The sequence below is a fragment of the Oreochromis niloticus genome, linkage group LG9 (assembly GCF_001858045.2).
Source record: "Oreochromis niloticus isolate F11D_XX linkage group LG9, O_niloticus_UMD_NMBU, whole genome shotgun sequence".
Classification (NCBI taxonomy): Eukaryota; Metazoa; Chordata; class Actinopteri; order Cichliformes; family Cichlidae; genus Oreochromis; species Oreochromis niloticus.
In genome coordinates this window covers 21,833,087-21,849,341 of record NC_031974.2, presented here as the reverse complement: position 1 = coordinate 21,849,341, position 16,255 = coordinate 21,833,087, and the positions used below count along the sequence as shown (strand labels likewise).

Here is a 16,255-nt window from a genome sequence, read left to right as displayed (position 1 = left end):
TAACCCCTGGTTACTTTGCTTATGTAAGCTTTGTGTGACTTTAGAGGCAACAACTGCGTTTTCTAAATGGCAATGTGTTAAAAGAAAGAAAGAAAAAAGGAAAGAGATCCCAATGACTGCAGTTGTAATTGACAAAGTTTGGTAAAATGAGGTTTCTTCCCAGGCCGTCTTCCTCAGTGGATCGTTTTGTGGGGGTTTCAAGACTCAAGCTTCCCTCCGTGGTTGTGCAGCCAATTTGTTTTCTCAGATAAAAGTAAATAAGCTGAGCGCAATTTAATTGTGCCCCATTATCCCACCCTCCAGTCACAGAGGAAAACAAAACCCACACAATGCTCCACTGAGACCAGGCTTTTGGAAGGAATCAAATTAGGATATGTTGTGTGCCTGCATGTGTGTGTGTGTGTGTGTGTGTGAGGAGAAAGAGGAAGAAAATAGTCTTGCGCAGCAGTGGGTAGAAAGAAATTTCTGTATGGCAGGACTCTACTGATTTAAACCTGTAAACAAGCACTACCACACACATACACACGTAAATCTCAGGCCTTTAGTGACAGTCCCGCTCAGCTCCCAGCTAACAGGCCGTGACAGCTATTCAGCACATCAACGCAACAAATGTCCAGGAACAAAAGTCATTGTTTCCAACCAACCTCCTCTACTCCAGTCTGCTTTCTGCAGACTGGTTTATGCTTAGATACAGTCCTCCTGTGGGCAGGGAGAAGGAAAGAAGGAAGATCTTGTTTTTTGTTTGTTTTTTTTATTTCTAGAACACACCGAAAACCAATTTGTTGGTTTGAAATTATTCTCATCAATAGCATCGGCTGCAGCTTTCAAGCTAATTAGAAACTTCATTGAAACAGCAATAACAAGTTAATTATGTTGCAGGGATATTAAAGTCGTGCATTCCCTCCTTCTATCACCCTCTCTGCTCTCACATCTCCACTGATGCTCCTCTTTGTAAACATGCTGCTCGCCTTCCCCCCGCCCTTTTCAGGTTCTCAGGAATGCCTTTGAACCCCCCACAGACTTTTGAAATTGCATATTATTATTAGGCATCATTTGTGTCATCGTTTATTTCTAGTGCTGGGAAGAGTTGTTTGTTTGCAGGATAATTGTAGAAGATGACTTTTCAGACGTGACTAAAACGAAAATATCACAGCTTTCCTGAAAAGAGGTTTGAGGTAGTCTGACATCTTTAAAATCATGATAGATTTTAATGTTCGAGTGTTTATAGAATAGATACATCTAAGGTGATGTTTTTAACAGGGTTATAGTTTATAGCAAATGGTAAGAAGAAGCGATAGATGTAGGTAATGGCCTGTTTTGTTTGGGGGTTTTTTGGTCCAGAGACATTCCTAACCCTCAGATTTTATGATCATTGTTTGAAGAGTGTAGTTATATATGATGTGTGTAGAAACGCCAGAAGAAAAAAGAAATCAGGAACACCCTCGGGTTAGTATTTGACGCAATATCTGTGCATCCTTTTTACCTGATTTTTGCAAAGTGTTTTTAATTCATTTTCACCGACCTGATCAGGATTCATGGGAATTTAAAATGAAGGATAATCAAGGTATGAGTATGTGAGTGGTTTCCTTGTTACTAAGCTACCATATTTAAAGCTTTCCTGGCGTTTGGAAACCACAAGGGGGGACCATTGAGCTTCTGATTGTGCTGTGTTGCTTTGCATTGCCTGACAGCAATGAATTACCATCTTTTGTTCATCATCTTGTGTACTCTGCTTAATGTGCTGATGCAGATCTTAGCCTGGGTCTTTTCAAAATGCTTTGGTCAGTAGTTTTAGTCTAGATTCGACTCCCTTTGAAACAAGGATGCTAATGGATCTCTCTCCCTCTCTCTTTCCTTCTCACTATCTCTTTATATCTCTGTCATGTCTCAGCTGGATCATTATCCTGCAGTCAGCTACAACCTCCCTGAAGCCTCAGATACACAGTTCAACCTGGTCAAGACGCTGTTCTTGGGAAAGGTTTATGGTGAGTGTGTCACTTTGGCTAAACCTTTTCTGCTCACAATTGTGCATTGGGGTCATTTTTATATGTATTGTCTCCCATATATAAGTATAACACTCTGAAATTACACTAATGTGTAAATCCAAGTATCTTTTCATATACATTTAGAGTCCTTTGTCCTACTGAGCATATATGGAACTAACAAGCTCCTCTGACCTATGTTTTACTTGTAAGTTATACAATCTGAGAATAACAGACAAAAGATTCAAAACCAAACATTTCTGCACTTTCCCATGGATATTATGATAGTCTAATATTCTTTATGTTTTCACAAAGCAGTTAAAGTTATGACTAGTTTTAATTTATAAAGCTTTCTTCCTGGGGTAGCTTTTCTGTTGTTTAACTACTTACAAAGTAAGTGTTTTGTAAGACCGGTACAGAGTAGTTTCCCCAACACTCTCCAAGAATGTGATTGATTAGTTACTCGGGCAAATATATACCACACTTTTCTAAATCTATCTATCTATCCGCTGTGTGAAGTAAATGTACTTTTATATTTTGTCCACTAGAGAACGCCAAAGACCTGTATAGTGACTTGGCTTTGCCTCATTCATCTTCTTCTGTTTGGTTGTACATGTACATGTGGCAGATCCAGTGCTGTGAAAAATAATATTTTCCCAGGATTCTGTTCAGTCCTGGGTACTCCCTGTGATTTATTAGCTTGTGGAACCACATTTCACAGCAATATTTTGAAATAATCAGCCTCCGACATTGTTGTGGGGGAATTTTGACCCTTTCATCTTGTTGAAGTTCATTGAGGTTTGGCGATTCATTTATGCAAAGCTTTCTTAAGGTTCACAGTGCTGCAGTGTGTCAGTCAGATCAGTCATGTTGACAGGGCTTTGGGTCATTGCAGCACCTTAGTTTATTTCTTTTTCAGCCATTCTGTTGTAGATTTGCTGCTGAGCTTGGGGTCATTGTCCTGTTGCATGACCAAGTTTTAGCTTTTGGACAGATGGCCCCACATTTGACTCTAGAATACTTGGTATACAGAGAAGTTCATGGTGGACTGCAAGGTGGCCAGGTGCTGTGGCTGCAAAACAAGCAGTAATCATCACCCCTCCACCACCGTGCTTGACAGTTTGAGATGTTCTTCCTGATATGTTGCGTTAGGTTTTGGCGACGCACATCTCCGCTTTGGTCGTATCTGTCCTAAAGACACAGTTCCAAAGTCTTGTTATTTGTTCAGGTGCAGATTTGCACATCTGAGTCCAGCTGCCATGTTCTTTTTACACAGGAGTGGCTTTCTTTTGGCAATCCTTTTAATCATAACTTTTTGGTATTTTTCTAATTGTATACTCATGAACTTTAACATTTAACATGCTTACAGAGGCCTGTAAATTCTGAGATGTAGCACCTGAGGTTTCTGCATATTCGCTAAGCATTGCACGGTCAGACCTTGTGCTGAATTTGCCGGAAAGGTTGTGATATTATTTTAACACATGACTGAATGCTTCGAACGAGCAAACTGTCCGGATTTCTGCCTTTACAGAGGTGCTCACACTTGCTTATTCTCAATTAACCAAGTGCATTTGATTAGCAGCACGTGGCTGCTACTTACACTAATTGCTATGTTAGCGTTAAGCATGTCATAGTCCTGTGAAAACATTCTTTTTCACGACTGTATTTTTAAATATGCAAACCCTACTGGGTGGTTTTTGGATGTGCCTGTTTGGATCTTCCCAAATAATTTAGACATTCATCAGTATGGATTTGACATACATTTTAGTTAGTTTGTTTTTTTAAATGGCTTAATCTTTTTTAGATTTTCAAAGTGGCATCCTTTGCTGCATGAGATAGCCTTTATTAATCCCACAGTTGAGATTTTCATAATATCAGTTGGCTTTATTAGATTTTACAGTGACTCGTGATACACTTTATTGTCGCCACCCCCTCCCCCCTTTGTCCTCTACTGCAAGTGGAGAGAAAGTCACTGAGGTTGAAGTAACATGTGACTTCTCTTACCAGCCAGAACTACTGATGCTGCTGCACACACCACAAGAACCGAGAGGAATAAAACACCATCATCAATCTTCAGCCAACTAAACCAGCACATATGCTTTAAGGACAAACAAGTCCTGAGATGTTTGTTTATAACCAGGCTGACACATCAGTAAACCGAAATGTTAATTTTCTACATTGTAGCAAACATCACAACACTAAACCACACAGAGAGAGAGAGAAAAAGAAGAACAGAGAACAAATGCGGGTGTTTCCACATCTCATCGGATCTGCTCCACTTCTGTGTTTGGACCGCAGAGACAAGAGAGGCAGTCAGACAGCTGAGCTATCAGATTCTCTGTTTGTGGGAGAAAGCCACCCTGTGTTTGGTGCAGTGCTCAAACGCACACACTGATCACAGAGACATCTCCAGTGCCACCTCACAATCTGTTGATTGTGGGATGTGATTAGTTAACTAGGATAATGAAGGAAGAAATATAATAAGTAGACATTAGAGAAGCATAAAAGAGAAGACATGATCACACAGATCCAGACACCTTCATAATCATCAGTGTACAGTGAAGATAGGCTTTTTTCTCAGGTAATTAACAGCACCAGAGTCGTGCTTCAAATTCACAAACACTGTCAGATAAACACTATTAACTGAGCCTTAAATCTATGACGCATTTATCTATTCACTGCTCAAAAAAATAAAGGAACATTTTGAAAACACATCTGATCTCAATGGGAAGCGAAAACCTGCTGGATGTCTGATATGGACTGCATAATGTGTTAGGAATGAAAGGATGCCACATCGTTTGATGCAAATGAAAAGTATCAACCTGCAGAGGGCTGAATTCATAAACACCTCAAAAGGAGGAAAAGTAGAAAGATGATGCAGCAGACGCAGTTACCGAAATTACATTGCAGCAAATCTGAACAGTACTCAGAAGATTGTTTGGCCCTAACATGCATGTATGCATGCCTAACAACCTCAGGACATGCACCTAATGAAATGACGGATGGTGTCCTGGGAGACAGTCTGAGGTGCAACGTGGTGGCGTCAGATGGACAAAAACATGAAGTCCCAGAGGTTTTCTATTGGATTTAAGTCAGGAAAGTATCAATTCCTTCATCCTCCAAGAAACTGCCTGCATACTCTCCCCACATGAAACCGGGTATTGTCTTGCAGCAGGAGGAACCCAGGAGCCACTGCACCGGTGCCTGTAGTCCGTAAACGTCTGTGCATTCCTCCATACATATGCCTCCCCAGGCTATCACTGACCCACCACCAAACTGGTCACACTGACCAATATTACAGGACACACGGCTTCTCCAGACACTGTCACGTCCATCTCATGTGCTCAGGGTGAACCCATTCTCATCTATGAAAAGTGGAGGCAACCAGAGTTGGACCTGCCAATTATAGTATTCTGTGGCAAATGCTAATAAGGCTCCAAAGTCCACAAGGCTGTTTGTAATAGCTCTTGCCTAATCTTAATTTTTTCACATTATCATAATATAAGCTTTTAGATAGTATTTCACATTGACTATATGATGCCAGACAACTGTTAATAGAAACTTTTACCCTGAAAACCATAAAAGCACTTACTATTACTGTTAGAGCTACAGTAATTGGTCAGTTCTTCAGTGAATCCACTGACAGAAAAAGAACTATAGCTTTGATAACAGAAAAATCTAATTATTCTCAGGTTTATATTACCAAAGAAAAGGCTCTATAAAAGCATTTAGTATGTTTGCTGCTCCTGCTGAAATCTCAGTTTTGTGTCCTGAGGTTTGCAGTGTTTGCTGCCCAGGGAGATTGTGCTAAAGTAGTATTGATCATGTAGTGCATGGTAAATGGTAAATGGCCTGTATTTATATAGCGCTTTCTAGTCCCTAAGGACCCCAAAGCGCTTTACATATGCAGTCATTCACCCATTCACACACACATTCACACACTGGTGATGGCAAGCTACATTGTAGCCACAGCCACCCTGGGGCGCACTGACAGAGGCGAGGCTGCCGGACACTGGCGCCACCGGGCCCTCTGACCACCACCAGTAGGCAACGGGTGAAGTGTCTTGCCCAAGGACACAACGACCGAGACTGTCCGAGCCGGGGCTCGAACCGGCAACCTTCCGATTACAAGGCGAACTCCCAACTCTTGAGCCAGGGATGATTCAACACATGCTTCTGTAAATGATGAAACCTTATGCTTAACGTTACCGTATCCTGTGTATTTATGTGTGTGCGAGTAAAAAAGTGTCCTTACATCAGCGCCTAAGCGGAGGATATTTATGGTTAGAGCAGGATGGAGAGTGCACGTATTTTGTTGCACATATCTGGGGTAATGGAGGGGGGGAAGTAAGTCATCATAAAAGAAAAAACTAGATTTTAGTATCAAGACTTGGTTGAAGGTTAGGTTAAGTTAAGGGTTAGGTAACCGGTGGTTATAGTGAGGCGAAATCCACAAGAAATTACTGCAATGTCCTCTAAAGTGACACAACTGTGTGTGTGTATGAATGTGGTAGGTGGGTGGGTTGATGTACGGCGTATGGGCCTAGATCTATGCGTCCCGGTGGAATAGATGGGAGAGATGAGTCATACATCAGCCAGAGCAGCGGGCACGCTCCAGACTCTGTCCTCTGTGCTGCAAATCTGTCAAGTGTCTGTGTGTGTGTGTTTGAGTGTGTGCATGGACCGTGTGTGAGTCTTTCTAAGGGAATAGATTCAGAGGCAAAGTCAGAGAGAGAAAGAGAGAGCACTAGAAATTGTGACAGTGTGAAAGTACTATCATAGAGAGATGATTGTAACCCTGAGGGTTAGTTGTAAAGGACATGTACATCAGTACCAGTCTGAACTTCTGATTTCTCTCTTCTATTCTTTATCCCCCTGGCCTCTATTTTTCTGTTAACTGTCCACACTGAATGAATGTGTCCCTCCCTTAAGGTGATACCAATTATTTTACACTGGATTTAAGAAAGATTGCCATTTCTTTATGTGACAGCTTTATTCTGAAGAAGCTTCTATTTGCAGTGGCTCCATGGTGTAGTTGTTAACCCATTAGCCTTACATGTGAAAGATGTGAGGCAAACCCAGCCTACAAGCTATTGTACTTTTAGTCCAAAGTCCAAATAAATGGGAGGGTAGCATCAGGAAGGACATCTGGCATAAAATCTGTGCCAAATCAAACATGCAGATCCAGCCACTGTGGCGGCCCTTTTGGGAAATAAGAGAGCAGCTGAAAATACCTTCTATTAGCTGTTATTTGCAGACACTGGTCTACTTTTTCATATCCTTTTATTTCAAAATGGACCTGTTCTTTCCCTATAAATCTCTTTGGACTCTCCTATTAGCTGTTTTCAGCAAGATGTGATGTGAGACAGTTGCTGTGTCTGTAAAGTCTGTTATATGGATTTTAAGGAAATGCCTTTACAAATAAAGTTTATTAGTCATGTTACTATGTAAGCACCTGGAAAAACTGCACCATTGCATAAAAACAGGTTTATCTGTGCTCCACGTTTATCAGCATACAGTATAAAGTTGATGTTCACAAAACAGGATCTGCTGCTACAGAGTTCGCTTTGTTTTACTTCCTTTACATGTAATGATTAGCAAGAAAATAATATGGTGCAATGCAGAACTCTTGAGCCAGCGTCATGTTCTTACATCTTTTGTCCAACTAAAGACTTTCTTTTAAGTTTTTAAAGTAGTCTTGCTCATTAGCTCTCTTAGGTGACTCTGACCTGTGAATCATTTAAGCATGAGGAAAAACACATAACACAAGGGATGGACCAGTGTTGTTTCTGCTGATAACAGACTAGCAGATTAGCAAGGAATCAATTTAAGATTTAAATTTTAGTCACTTTTTTACTAACAGCCTGTTGCAAAAACACATCATTTGTTTGCATATTGTTAGCTGAATCTATGAAAATTGACAAAGGTAGAACAGTTTGATGGGTGTAAAACAGTATTTTTGCACCAGCAAGGTGATTCCCAAATAGCTGTCAGCCCAAAACTTGGCATATTTTGGCAGGGTGTGCAGTATGTCCTTAAATGATTTGAGGATACTAGGCAAATGGATTACAAAAGACAAGGGACATGAGAGATATATTAAGACCTTTCATTGATTTAGAAAATGTCAGGAGAGAGGTACAATGGTCAGTGTCTACAAACAATGTTTAAAAAATGGTGAAGGGTCTGTCATGATTTGGGGCTTCAGTGGTGTCGGTGGGATCTTGTCAGCATTGATGGAATTATTAATACCATCAGATCCACCATGCAATACCATCTAGAACGTTTCTGATTGGCAACAGCTTTTTTGTTAAGCATGTCAGTGGTCCCAGAACAGTCCCAAACACCCTGCAAATGCTCTAAAAGCATACCTGAATAAAAAAACAGAAACACACACACACACACAATGGAGCACTGTCAGTTATGGATTGGCCTCCCCAGTTCCTGGACCTCAACACTAATGAAGCAGTGTGGGATCATCTTAACAGAGAACAGGAAAAAAAGGCAAACATCGAAAGAAGCGCTTTGAATGTCCTTCAAGAAGCCTGGAGAACTATTCTTGAAGTCTACTTAAAGAAATGACAAGAAATCTGCCTCGCACAGTTCAGGCCGTGTGGAAGAAAAAAAGTGGTCATAACATTGCAGCATACTGAAACACCAGTGTATTAGTAAATCATTTGAGCTACTGTCCTGCTGATGACAGTTTTTTGGAAAGGTTAATGGCTCATCACCCAGTTCTATGCAAGACTGCTGATTATGCATGCTGTTGGCCAATTTCTAAAGCATGTCAGGATGAAGTGCAATCAATTTCCTCTCTTCTAAGCATCTTCTCAGAAACTGCCTTTTGGGTTTTTTCTCTTTACATTTAGATATACAAGACATCCTGACGCTGGGGAAATTTAGTGTTAGATGAGGCTGCTGTCTGTCTCCATTTCTATAATCTGAGTGTGCCTTTTTTTGGTGCCCGCTGTTTGTGTGTGATAGGATGACATCATACTGTCCTCTGGCTGTTACCCTTAGTTGTACTTGTACCGGTGAGTCCTAATCCATGCCAGTATTAGTCCAGATCCAGGTTTTCTCCAGCTGCTGTCTCAGAGTGGGGGTGGGACTGCACTGCAGACAGAGAGAGAGAGCGGGCAAGAGAGAAGTGCTTGCCAGTGTGGTACTGTGCTAAGAAAATCCACATAACAGGCAGAAAGAACATTTAAAAGAAGAGGAGAGGAAGAAGGCTTGCTGAACAAACTGCCTGTAGACAGTGAGGCAAACTCCACATAGGTAACTACACTCTGATGCATGCATGTTTCACCGTTTGTTTGTGTTAGTCCCTGTGCATGAGTGTGCCAAGGCTTCAGCAGTTCAGAGTGAGTCATTTGAATATGAACCGCAAATTGAATTTGCAGCAGAGGTAGCGAGGTAGATTCTTTCTTTTTCGTGCTTTGAGCAATTTTTGATGCTTTCGAATTTACAAGGAAATCCACCCGCTGGATTAATTGGATTGCGGGAAAATACACAGGAGGAGAAATGAGCTGTCACAGAGAGCCTGGCATTAATTTTTTTTCCCTGCTCTGTTTGCTAATGCGTGTTTTCTGTTATGGCTGTTTTTTGGCTCATTGTCTGTACATCCCAAACATCCTGATGAAGCAAAAAGCTAGATTTGGAACAGATGAATATGACTGTGTGTGTGTATGTGTGTGTGTCTGCATGTGTGTAGTCAGTATGGGCAGATGTTGCCATCACAGGTGCGTTTGCCATGTCAAAAACACAGATGGTCTTCACCTGTTTCTCTCTACAACCCCTCTCATCATCCTCTACATCACAAATGCCCTTTTTACACGTGTCCATTTACTGCAGCTCATTTTATTTTTAATTTTTATTTATTTTTTCTAATGCTCCTATGAACAGGAGGCTATCGCATTTGCAAAAGTACTACAGTTCCCAAATACTGCAGTAAACAAGGGCCAAAAATTCAAAAAGCAGCTGTGCTCAAGGTTACATGTTTTTTTCTTCTTAAATTTAACAAGATGTAATTTTCACTTCTCTCTCCATCTTTCTCACTCTCTCTCTCTCTCTCTGACCCTCCCTGCATCAGCCATGACCAACAACCAGACAGCATGTGTGTGTGTGTTTGTGTGGTTCAAAGGGTGTGGTTTGTGGATTCACATCAGTGTTATTTTTGATGCGTCTCAAATGCTCCATACTTTCATTACCCACCTCCCCTATTTTCTCCTTCTGTCACCCTTATATCAGCTTCCATTTGTTTCCATGGCAACTGCGTTTGATCTCCTCCACCCCTCCATTTGAGCACCCTTCATGTCACCCCATTCCTTTCCTACTCACCCCCCCCTACACACACACACACACACATCAGAGACTTTTCTCCCACCCCCTATTTTCCCCTCATGTCTCTCACCTTTCCACTTACCACCACTTCTTCTTGGAGAGGCAGCCACACCCTCCCTCCCTCCTAGTTCTGCAGTTGTCTCCATCCTGCCTTCTTTTTTTCATCCAACTTCTCCTATTTTTTCTCCTCTTGAGGCAATTCTTCCACCTCAAAACACATCCCCTACTTACCCATTATCTTCACAGCAGGCCTCTCCTCGCAGCTTTATGTGCTCCCTCACCTTTTGAATTATGCATATGATATCACCGGTCACATCTGATCAACATGCTGACCTTGTTGCAGTCGTGTATGCGTGTGCACTAGCAAGCATGTCTTTAGGTATATTTACAAGGGTGGCTTATATGATACAATACAACACACGCTCTGTGTATCGTATGATGCTACATTAAATCATTCCAGTCTAAAGCATAATGGATTATGCTCCTCTGTTTTCTAATTATGTTAAGTGTGTGGAAAGCTGTTTGTTTGTGCCCATGTTTTATTGATTAGTCTGGGAAGCTCCATAAGACGCCATCAGGGCAAGCTAAAGAAGCGATTACAAGCCGCAAGGTTGTGGTGACTGGCTCTGACAAGGTGATATTACTTGTTAATGATCACATATTAATCTGTTGTTAAGCACTGGAGCCAAGCAAATCACCCATTAGAAATCTCTGGTTACCTAATGTTCAGTTTGTCCTGAACTGAGATGCTGCATGATTTTATTTGATAAAATAATACTATAGTTGAGTCTAAGGTTTACCCAAATACAGGAAGCTGACTGATGCACAAAGGTTGTTTTCTTGCAAGGTAAAAATCAGTGGAGTGTTTTCTGTACTAGTATCACTTATATAATGGTGTCGCCACGTTAACATTAAATAGAAAGCATGGTGTAAAATTTGTGATGTTTAAGAATAATGTTCATATCGTTTAAACTACAAGCATGCTGATTTCTAAGGGAAGCTTGTCAGCTATACTCTCAGTGCATTGCATATGGCATTATGTGGAGAGGAGCCTCCCAACGGAGAGCCTATTAGTATTCACACACAGACCTCTGCAGTGATCAACACATGTTCAGGCACACAGGAGAGAAAGAGCTTCATTCATATTCATTTTACGTGTTATCAGTAATCTGCTCGCTGTGTTTACTTTAATACTGCAAGGCCCTTGTTTCCCTCCTGTGCTTGTCTCTCCACCTATTTTGCACACCCCCACGCATATGCAAATTCCTACAGTTTCACCATCCCAGGCATTTTCAAGGTGTGAAGAGAGACTCGGATCTGAGACTGTTTTTTTGTCAGCTTCTGCAGAAAGAATTGACCGAGGGATGCAGAGCTGCAGTTCAGTTTGAGTGCGTCTGTACACGTATAAAAATGAATACCTTCAACACAAAACTGCCGAGCCCATCCAGTGTCTGCATAATTATTGTTTTCCACCTACAAAGACAAACTGCACAGAATACAAACAGTGCACGTGTCTGTAGGAGGTCTGCTCAGCTGAATACTAAGAAAACTCACGTAGTGCTTGGCTCTGTTCCTGGTAGCACAATCAATAGTGCACAAGCACACACATGTACAGTACATACTTGTATTGGACCCATGAAAATGGAATAAAGAGAGAGAATTGCATTATAGGCCATGTCCAGATACTCTGAACCCCATCATCTAACATAGCAGGATTCATTAAATAAACCAGTGCATACACACACACATACACGCACATACACAGAGCACTGTAGTTAGCCATCCCTTGTTCATCTGTGGGATTGTCCAGCGCTTTCCTCTGGGTGTGGCACGGTTGTGCAGAAGCATTGCAGCCATGCATGTTAAAATTTAAACCTGGCTTTGTCTACACACACAAGCAGAGGTCGTGTGTAGAGGTAGTACATTTTTCAGCTTCACAAAAGTGTCAATGGCAGCTTTTTTGTGTGTGTTTTTGTTTTTTTGAATCTTTCCAGGTTTGTGCCAGCATGGACGCTGTCTGAGAAAGTTTATTTCATGTCTACACAGAACTGTAGGTGTTAGAGGGATTTTTTGTTTTTGTTTTTTGTCTGCAGCCTGCAGACAAAAAAAAAGCATCTCTCCCGTTTTCTCTGAGGATATGTGTGTGAGTGTGTGCGTATACACATAGAATTTGTTTCTTATATTATGGAGGCATTAATGTGTACAGTCATGCTGAAGGGATTTAGCTTCTTTTTGGGGACCAACACCAGATCTGCAGTAGACTGGCCATTCAGTTTTAGTGTGTAGATTCGATATAAGGGTTGGACACTAAGGTTTAACGTAAGGACTGGAGATAACAGGGAGTTTGTCTAGACTCGTCTGCAGATTGTGTCTCAAGGCTCTTTTTCTCTGCCTTGGCTATGTGTTGCAATAAAGGGTTTTAATAACTGCAGGGCTTTTTCTGCTGCATGGTGTTTTCCATCACATGGGTTATAATTCATGCGTGGGTGTACTATTATGTTGTTCTGGTGATTTTTATTGGAATAACCTGACCTTTTTTGTTTTTTTGTTGTTTTTTTTAACGCTTGACCTTGGGCCATGTGAGCGCTAAAACAAACAACTGCCCAGTCGCCTCCGAATAACTGTTAGGGTTTAAAAAAAACATTTTAAAAAATCGATATTTCTCCACGCATGAAAATATGCCGTGTGCAACCTACAAGCAGCCCTGAAAATCGACAGATTGAACAAAGATATTGGCCCAGCTGGACCGAGCTCGGCAGGCCACCTGCAGTTCAGGCGCTGATTTATGTGTCAGTCTGTGTGTTGAAGTACTTTTCGTTTGAAAAACAAAAGGGGATGAAAATCAAAGGACGGCGAGAGCGAGAGGGGGCTGGACTGAGAGGCAGCTGTATGAGTGCACAAATTGCTGCTTTTAAACAGGCACATCTGAATTTATCAGAATTGCCATGGCAGTAAGTGGACATCAGGCAATTTCCTAACCTCCAAATTATGGCAGTTATTACAAATTATTTCTGTCATGTGTTAGCACAGTGGACAACAAGAAGAAATCTAGCTTTTTTATCATTATTTTAACTTATATATGTGTTTATGATTATATACGGATTACATTTCAATGGCCTTAAAAAGAACGAGAGAAATGAACCCTCGTGTGGGCTTTCAACATCCGTTCGTACACACAAAACTGTGATAAACATTCGTTATATGATTATAAGTGCCGCTTACAATAAGCAGAATGAGCAACGTGTATTCAGGCTCGGTTGAAACCAAAATAAAAAAACGCTGAATATGAAATATCACCTCACTGCTGTGCTGCTAAATCAACCCATGAATAAAAGAGTGACTGCAGAAAAGCAGAGAGAGACAGAGAAACAAAGCCAGTGAGAGCAGCGGGGGTTTTAATTCATTATTCATCCTCTAATTTGACATTAGAGGTCAGTGTGTGTTCCTCCTCTGCTTCCTACCTCCTCCGCCTCCTCCGCCTCGCCTTCACTCTCTTGTGTGGATTCCTAATCTGACCGGGTGTATTCAGCTTGCAGAGTATCGTTTTGTTTTGTCTGTGCATCAGCAAAAACTGACGCCTACAAATGCTTGACTGTTCAGAACTGTACGTGGAGTTTGTTGTGTCTGTCGATTGTTTATTTCGAGCTCTGTAGTCATTTTTAGAGATCCTGATGTTTCTTCTCTCAGTATCTAATTACAAGTTGTAGTTCCAGATAACTAACTTGTCTCAGTAAACATTCAACAGATAGGTTCTTTAAAAGTCATCTGGTGATGACAGCTTCTCTCCAATCCTGTCTCTGTGCAGAAACTGGACACATAGACCCAGTCATCATCGAGCATTACAACACCCCGGGTTTCATTGGCTGCCTGTCGCGGGTGGAGTTCAACGGAATCGCCCCGCTCAAGTCTGCACTCAGAACAGCCGTAAAGTCTCAGGCAACGCCAACAGAAAAGCAGCCTGCAGCTGCGTCACCTGCATCTTACCAGGGTAAACTGGTGGAGTCTAATTGCGGGGCATCACCTCTCACTATCCCACCAATGTCTGCTGCGACAGATCCCTGGCATCTGGACAAAACAGGTGAGTGAAACATGCTCAACATGTTGATTTTTCATTTTTCTCATTGAGAAGAAAAAGCAACGCTGTGCAGTCTGAACTGTTAATGCAGATGTGTTAGTTCTGGGTGGTAAAGGAGAGCTTATAGCCCCAAGTTTTTCTTCACAGCAGAGCAAGAGTTCATTAAGTATCCTCGAAATGCTAGTTTAAGACTTGTGTGTTTACATGTCCATACACACACACACACACACACACGCACACACACGCAGACTAATGATATATCCAGCGGCAGTCTTTAGTATTTTTAGTGTCATCATTCTGGAAGCATCCGTTTTCCTCAGGCTCCGTGCCAACTGTGCCTTTGGGAGCGTTGAACTCTCTGAAATTGATCCAGTCCATCGATCTCGACTCCAGGTCCTCACTTGAAGTCAGCTCGCAGCCATCCGTCTACAAAGTGGATTATTATTTATGTTGCCTTAGGTTCTCTATAGATAGCTCAGATCTATAACTTATCGAGACCTCCCTCCATCCTTCCGCTTTTGTAATGATGATTGTGCGATGCCAAGTCGACTCTTTTGCGTTAGTTTCTTTTTGTTGGTGATGACATCCTTTCCCGTTTCTGTCAGTTTACTTTTCTGTGTTCTCACCTTTCTATTATGTTTTTAAATACATTGTAGTTTCATCCAATTACATCCAAGCACATGCAGGCAGCAGAGGTAACCATGATTTAAATTTCAAAACAATAAATAAGAAAAAAATATTTTAAAAAAACACCACCAGACAATGCACAACAATATAGTCCAGATAAGAAATACATAACATTACAACATAAAAATCCATAAATAATAAAAAAAAATCCATGGTGCAATAAGAAAATACAAAGCAAATAAATATGAAGGCGTACACCATGAAATATGACATTTAATACATAATTAGCATAAAATGAATGCTCACAGATGTGGTCCCTCTTTAGCTGTTGTTTGAGATTAGCTTTAAATGTATTGAAGGTAGTATATTCTCTAATTACAGCTGAATTATTATTATAATCTCACTACCTTTAACTGCCTCTAGTAGAGGCTCTGGTAACTTTCCCATTAAAATTCAGTTTTAACATGATGAACTCACCCAATCAGGGTGGAGCGAGTCCATGTAAGGAGCTTATAAGCAAACTTAAATTAAAAGAAAAAAGAAAAAAATTGAAAGCTTAAAATAATGTATTTTTGAAGTGACATGAGCACCCAGTTATGTAAATGCAATAACTTGAGAACCAATCATCGTAGTATTTTTTTAAAAATCCATACCATAGGTGCATCTACTACAATTCTTGGACAAGTTCAAATCTTAGTGACCTCAACCTTGAGATCAAGGTCAGAGGTTAACATATCTGCAAATCACCTGGGATTTTCACATCTATACCATAGATGCATCTACTTGGAGGCTGAGTGGTAGCACTGGTGGTCACCAATAATCACTGGAAAACATTTAAACAGACATTAGTAACATGTACTATAAGGATGTTATGTGTTTGTATACTTTCTGCCCAGTTTGACCCATTTAGCAGAAGTCAGCCTGTTTAAGGCTCTGATATCTATTCTGTATGACTTAAAGCAGTTATGACATGGTCTGATTTTCTCACCCAATAAAGGAATATTTCATATATCAGTCTTACTCTTCATTATATCAGAAACAGTTTTCACAGCTCGTACGTTTTCCTTTTTACACATATATGTAAGCATTGAGCCAAATGTAATAATGCCAACATATTAAACGAACAATATTTGTCTCATATATATAATACATCTGTATATACACTGTCAGAGATGCTTGTCTTTGAGTGAAGATTTAAGGTGATAGGAAATATAAATAACTGCAACTTAAATCT

The 16,255-nt window shown here is 40.8% G+C and overlaps 1 protein-coding gene across 2 annotated transcripts in view; it reads left to right on the top strand.

The window, feature by feature from the left end:
- cntnap2a (contactin associated protein 2a) overlaps window positions 1–16,255 on the top strand; it is a 348,699-nt gene that overhangs the window by 323,479 nt on the left and 8,965 nt on the right. For both annotated transcript variants that reach the window (XM_005471745.4, XM_005471746.4), the window contains 2 exons: window positions 1,892–1,985; window positions 14,125–14,397. In XM_005471745.4, coding sequence (XP_005471802.1) covers window positions 1,892–1,985; window positions 14,125–14,397 — 367 coding nt within the window. The remainder of the gene's footprint in view (window positions 1–1,891; window positions 1,986–14,124; window positions 14,398–16,255) is intronic.